The sequence below is a fragment of the Lactuca serriola genome, chromosome 4, assembly GCF_051521515.1.
Source record: "Lactuca serriola cultivar US96UC23 chromosome 4, Lser_US96UC23_V15, whole genome shotgun sequence".
Classification (NCBI taxonomy): domain Eukaryota; kingdom Viridiplantae; phylum Streptophyta; class Magnoliopsida; order Asterales; family Asteraceae; genus Lactuca; species Lactuca serriola.
Genome location: NC_136411.1, coordinates 378,203,293 through 378,210,399, shown reverse-complemented (window position 1 = coordinate 378,210,399; position 7,107 = coordinate 378,203,293). Strand labels below are relative to the sequence as shown.

General features: G+C 30.4%; 1 protein-coding gene across 1 annotated transcript; it reads right to left on the bottom strand.

Annotated features, from left to right (window-relative positions):
* Positions 1 to 2,455: 2,455 nt before the first annotated feature.
* LOC145097760 (calcium uniporter protein 3, mitochondrial-like) lies at positions 2,456 to 3,777 on the bottom strand. The gene is made up of 2 exons (XM_079035402.1): positions 3,182 to 3,777; positions 2,456 to 3,086 (listed from the first exon to the last, which is right to left on the bottom strand). Exons 1-2 carry the CDS (start codon positions 3,734 to 3,736, stop codon positions 2,664 to 2,666), a joined length of 978 nt encoding a protein of 325 aa, XP_078891528.1. The 5' UTR covers positions 3,737 to 3,777; the 3' UTR covers positions 2,456 to 2,663.
* Between the last annotated feature and the right edge of the window lie 3,330 nt (positions 3,778 to 7,107).

Here is a 7,107-nt window from a genome sequence, read left to right as displayed (position 1 = left end):
GATAGTGGTCTCAAAAGAATCTGGATTTTTGTGTTATTTTTATATTTTTAATCATATATTACCTAACTTCTTTCCATATATTTTTTTACTAAATTTTAGTATATGATTTCTATTAAATCTTAATTTATCATTTTAGTCAGGGGCGGACGCAAGATTTTACAGTAGAGGTTGCACGGTAGTAGAAAAAATAAAAATTAAGAAAATTTTCGAAAAATTTTCCACTGCGACCGGAAAAGTCAGGGGTTGTCGGTGCCACCGTCGACCACCTCTAGGTCCGCCCCTGATTTTAGTATTAATTATAATTTGTTAACAGAAAAAATCGAAACCAAAACAAAAAACCGAAAAATAATATATTGAAATCAGATAATAAATCCCCAAAACCCAAACATGAAAAAACAAACACTACGACCAAGAAAACCTACCGGAAAAGTACAACACCTGTCCCAAAAATGTCGGACCAAAAAGAATACCAGACTAAATAAAGACCAAGTCTCGCAACTAAATAAAAACCCACCCGAGACTAGTTCGGAAAATTAGACCATTTTGAAAGAGAGCTGATTCGTACACAACAATTTTTCTACATACACAACAATTGTTGTTTTAAAATGTTGTATTGTATAACCATATAATACATAAATTGTTGTGTATGACAAAAAATTGTTGTGTACGAATCACTTCCTATTTTAAAACTATTGCCAAAAAAAATAAGCCGTTTTAAAACCGACTTAAAACCAATTAGAAACCGTTAATATGTATTTTAACGCTGAATACAATTTTTAAGCTCCTTATCCTGTCAAACCCTACTTATATGGAATAGCGACTGGACAAACTTTGAAGATTGAGTTTGTTTTGTGTCATAAACTGGTCCTTGAAAGGAGGAAGAAAGGGGTGTGGACCAAGCAAAAAGAGAGAAACTTAAAAACAAAAGTAAACACGTGTCCTAAATTTGGACAGTAGATAAAACCTCCAACAAGTAAAATCTGCTCTAGATACAACCTCTAACATAACTTCAAACCTCTTACATACTTAATGCTTAAAGGATACTATTAAAAAATAAATTTTAGCATTTTGTAACAATTTATTCCAAGTTATTACTTATACAGTAAAAAAACATTAATAAACAATAAATTTAATCATTTTGTAACAATTTTAGCGTTTAGTCACTAAATTTTTTTTCGAGCTTGATTTGCTCTTAAATTATTTGAAAATGTTCAGATTTTACCTTTATGATCGGTAACAATCTGTCATAAAGACAAAATTTAAACAATTTCAAATAATTCAGAGGTAAATCAAATACGAAAAAAAGTTCAATGATTAAATATAAACAAAATTGAAAGTTTATTACCCTTTAAAGTTATTATCATGTAAATGGTTCTAAATGTTATCAAAAATTAGTACAAACGAAATATGGAGGTTACAAAAATGAAGATGTCGAAGTAGTTGTGTGATGATATACCTTTATTGTATAAGTATCCAAAACAACATTTAGAAATGCAGCAGAATCGATTTCAGTCACATAGAAAGTGAGAAAAAAAATTGTGTTGGTTTTAGACATACTTAGAACATAGGCGGCAATTTTCACTCCAAAATGTTGAGACGTCGTTATAGATCGATACTTTTCTTCCTAGTTATTATTTGCATCTATTTTTTCTATTTGTATGTTGGTTTTACATGTACTTGCTCCTTTTGATTTTTTATCTTATTTTTAGTTTTATTGTTCATATATGTGTATTTTTGCCTTTGTGAAACTTTACTGATTTTTTTTTTGTGCGTTGGCGTTTATATATATATATATATATATATATATATATATATATATATATATATATATATATATATATATATATATATATATATATATATATTAGGACCGTTGGAACCGAAACCGAAATTGGTAACAAGGTCCAATTACCATAATGTGGTTTATTCAATTTAAAAATATCTAAATACATGTTAAACAACCATCAAAATTTGTTACGTAGAATGTTTTATTTTCATGTGTTTATTCAATTTAACCGATTCGATCGGTTTTTTTTGTAAAAACTAGTCGTTTTTTTCTTGTCCAAAAATAAAGATAATATCAATGCTAGTTTGTAGTCTATCAGTTCAAACTGATTTTTAAAACATTGAAAAAAAATAAAAATAAAAACAAAAATAAACACTTGTCCAAAAATAAAAATGAACCTCGATGCTTTTTTATACATAGACGACCATGATTCGTTTAATTTATTCTAACTATTTTTAATTTTTTTTTTAATTTCATCATCAAGAAAGATAAATTGTTATCATTGTTACAATTTATTCAAACTTTTTTTTTTTTTTTTTTATTTCATCATCAAGAAAGATAAAAGGTCATCTTTAATTTTAATGCTTAAATCATATAAATAATCATTTTTTTCATTGTTGCAATTTATTCTAACTATATATAGTAAAACATCACATCAACAAAGATATATTGTCTAAAAGAATTGTATTAACTTGGAAGGTGAACCTTTAATTCACTATATGTACCTTTATTTCTTGAAATTTACTTCAATTCTTCAAGAAATTTACATCAAACCCAGATTTCAAATCATGAACAAGGGTTTGTTCTTTGTAGTAAAAAACAAAATTGTGTTTAGAGAAACTTAAATTTAATTTGATTATTTGATCAAATAGAAGATTCATGAGTTAATCGAATAGTATTGATGAGACCCACAAGCTTTCTTCTTCATCTGTTTATATTTTTCAAAATCAAAACGTTCCATCTTCATCACCTTCATCTGCTTCACACGAAACCTGCTCTGAAAAATTGCTTCAAATGAAGGCTCTCTTGCTGTTCTTATGAAGAATGCATATCCAATCATGAAATACATTGATGTCACATAGAAGCAAATCGGTTCCATTACATCCCATGAAAGTTCCCAAAACGTTAGCCTCATGAACGCCGCCGTCTGCACCATTAGGTACCCTAATCCGCCCCAAAGCTCTCGCCGGACCATTTTTTCAGCTTTCTCGTCGATTTCTGACTTCCATCGCTCCATCTCTTCCATCTCCTTCACCGGAATATCCTCTCCGGTCATTAAACCATTGATTGCGTTCACTACCTGAAACGAAAACGGATTAGATGAAAATTTGAACAAAATTGTACTGATTGATTATTGAACACCGATTTGAATTGAATATAGATTGATTAACGAACCTGTTCGGGTTTAAGAAAAACGATAGTTCCTAAAATGAGAACGGAACCGGAATCGTCTAGAACTTTCGCGAGATCTACACCTTGGTCTCTGTTAGAACATTCATCAACACATATCTGAATAAACTCATCGTATGATACACGATTCTTCTGAGTGTTTCTCAACTTCGATTTCACGATCTCAAGTTGCGAAGCCCTAAGGATTTTCTTAGCGTCGGCCACCGTCAACGACGGAGGAGTAATAAGTCCGTCGAGACGTGTTCGGTTTCTGGCAATGTCCATTTCTTTAAGCCGCTCCAACAGCTTCTCACCACCAGGACGGAAAATCTGTGGCAACGCCGACGAGGAAGAAAGGTACAACGGTCGCCGCTGGAGAAACCTCCGGAGAATCGAGCCGTGTTCTGGATCAGGCGTTACGCCGTCTGGCTCCGGTGGCATCAAGGATTGAACACCGGATGATGATGATGATGAAATGCGGCAACTGCTTAATGTTTGATTCGATGATTTACTACTGCGAATATTGAACAATCGTTGAATTAACTTTTGCTTGCACGCCATTGATGAAGTTCAAGCTCTCTTGCTTTCGTTTTTGTGCTAGCTCCCAAGAAATTTAGCAGTCGAGAGCACCACTATTTATAGTTGGCACTAATCTCAATTAATATTAAGAGTAAATTACAACTTTGGTCCCCGTGTATAGTATATGTTTATGGTTTTAGTCCTTAAATAATTGGATTTCAAATTTGGTCCTTAGTTTATATTTTTGTAAGGCTTTTGGTCTCTTACACTAACCAATAAATAGAAGGATTTCAAATGTCATCCTTAGTTTATAGTTTTGTAACGCTTTTGATCTGTTACACTAACCAATAAATAGAAAGGACTTAGATTCATCAAAGCTCAAGAATTTGAGAAGGAATAGGACAAAAATGAGAGTTGTTACCAAGAAATTGATTGCTTAACTTAATGTTGTAAAAATTAGTTTAGATAGTAGATTCATCATAGTCTTGGGTAATCTTAATTCCCCTACAAATAATGGTAATTGATTGTATTAGGTGGGCTCGATCAAAACCAGTCAATAAATCAGCTTGGTGCTCATTAATTTGTCAAAATTAACAAATTAATCAAAATAAGTTAACAAAACTAATCAGACCGTGATTAAACTGGTTTGGCAGACATTAGTTGGTCATAGTTAGCTAAATAGTCCAAATGTTTATTTTTTTTATATAAATTCTTTTATATCTTAGTGTCCCCGTTGATTAATCACATGACCTAGTTGACCAACTAGATATAGCCTAATGGCTTTTAAAACCTTGTTAATTTAAATTCACCGGGTTGCAATTTATGTAGGAGCGACTACATTTTCAAGGAAGACACCTAACCCAACATTTGAACATGGCTTACAATTTTCTCCATATTTTTCTTTCTTTATCCCTTTTGATTAGTTTAATTCCACCATGAGAGTTCTTACCATGAAGATCTCTCACCTTTAACCAATTAACTTTTGAATAAAAAACGAGTTATAATTTAAAGTTACAAATAGAGAAATGTACACTTCAAGTTGAGAAATTTTCCTTAGAATTTATAAAGAAACAAAGTAACAGAGAATTAGGGACATTAAATAATTCTAAGGTTGTAACAAACAAAAAGCTAGACAACTAGGTATATGCATTTGTCATTCAAAAAGTCTCCTTAACTTTCTGTTGCAATCCAACCAATTAATTTCTCTTTCAATAGTATACAAATGGCCATATAAAACTGATGCTTATTCAAAGCAAATATGCTCAATCATGACGAAGGAAAATGGTATTTTGTGATGATAGGAGAATTTTGGTATGTAAGGGATCACAAGATACATTAGAGAAGGGATGGCGGTGCACTGGTGAGACAAAGAAGGGAATGCATGAAAGAGGGATGCAATAGGTGAAAAAAGAGACTGTGATGGTGGTGACAACCCACGATGGTAGCACATAAGAGGGCAACAGTGGTGTTGTAGTGCGGGCTATGGGAGAGTAGGGTGAGAGACGACGATGAAATGAAATGGGCGGCTGAAAAAAAGAAGGGGAGGAACAAAATCTTATTTTACCTATGCAATATTTTTATATAAATTAATAAAATGTAAAAATTAAGGATAATATAGTTATTGCATCTATTAAACATTGCATATATATTTAATATGTAGGTATTGTTGTATAAAATCCAAGAACAAAAACATTATGAAACTATGAAATAAGGACCAACTTTGTAAACCCATTAAATTTGGGACCAAAATAAAACGTTCATGCAAAATTGAAGGACCGGATGTGTAATTTACTCTAATAGTATATTAAAGATAAGATCAGCTGAATCCCCCTTCGATCATAACGTGTTATAGAAATTAAAATTTGTAACGTTTTCTTTAATGTATTGTTACATTGTATTCTAAATTTGTAGTCCTAATAAGCTATCTAGTAAGTCAAATGTTATTTTTTTTATAATACAAAGTTGATATTATTAAAGATGAAATATTATGAATGACTCGATATAAAAAGTAGATTTTATATATTTATTATAGAATCAAAATTTTATTTATTCCTATTATAGCATTATATATCTTTAAAATATGGTTCTTATTAGGTTAACGATTTAGAAGGCTAAAAACTTTGTCACATGCATACATTTGTCCATAATCATTTGAATTATAATTATGCGTCATTGTAATTGGGTACTACATGTTATATGCTTATTTGGCATCCCGTAGTAATGATGTTTACCTAGTAAGTTGGTTTCATATACATCTCAAAATATATGATTTTAAAATGAAAACTAACATATTTTTAAAATGTTTACTACATCGGCTTCTATAATACATAAGGCTTTTCAGTGAAGAAGGAAGAATCGATCAAAGAAAGAAAACCAAACAATGTGTCCTTTTACATATCTAAACCAAGTATCGTTGTGCAATCTCAAGTACATCGACTTCTAACGATTTTCAGTGAATTAGGACATGTTGGGCACTAGATAAACATACAACAAGGTTAACGGTATGTTTTAGTTATATGGTAAGTAATTTTTTTTCATTTATTGCTGAACTGAGGAAAGTAATGTAAAGACCCAAGCTAATTTGATCTTATTTATGCATGATATAAAGAAAAGTTTTCTTTTAAGGAATGGATTGATCATAAACTTCCAAATGAGTGGTATTGCACTATTGTATATGATGTTCATACTAATTTTAGACGATCAGAAAAATATGAAACAAAAGCTTAGAATTTTGATTTAAAGATTGCAACTTTGGAACATTAAATGAATCTATACAAATCGAAGATATATCAAGAGGTTATTAGTGTTAAAAAGGAATTAGAAAAACGATGTGTGAGAACAAAAATAAATAATAATAATTAACGAGAATGAATGAAAATTACGATATTTTTGTAAGGTTGAACGTATTCATATTGCTAAGCATTGCTAAGCAACTTATTCTCTTAATAATTCTCATAACATACGATATCCGCACAATAATTAGTTAGAATAGGATAATCTATATATATATATATATATATATATATATATATATATATATATATATATATATATATATATATATATATATATATATATATAATAACCTTCAAATTTCCATATATTTTATTGAAGCTATACGAAAGACCATACATAAAGTGGTGTATCATTCTACTTCAAATGGTTTGTTCAGGTTTGCTCACCTTTATCTTTATGAAACACATGTTTGTTAAGATTAAACTCGTTGATCCTTTTTGATTTTTTTCTCATATTTTTCATAACTTGGCTGATATCTATATTATACTCATGCTCTAAAAAATTTGAGCATCTTCAATAACCTTAGTGTGATCTTCAAATCCAGAACAATATGATCTTCAAAGTGCTCTTCAGTGTGATCTTGAGCCTCAATGTGATCTTCAACTTTATTAGGGATC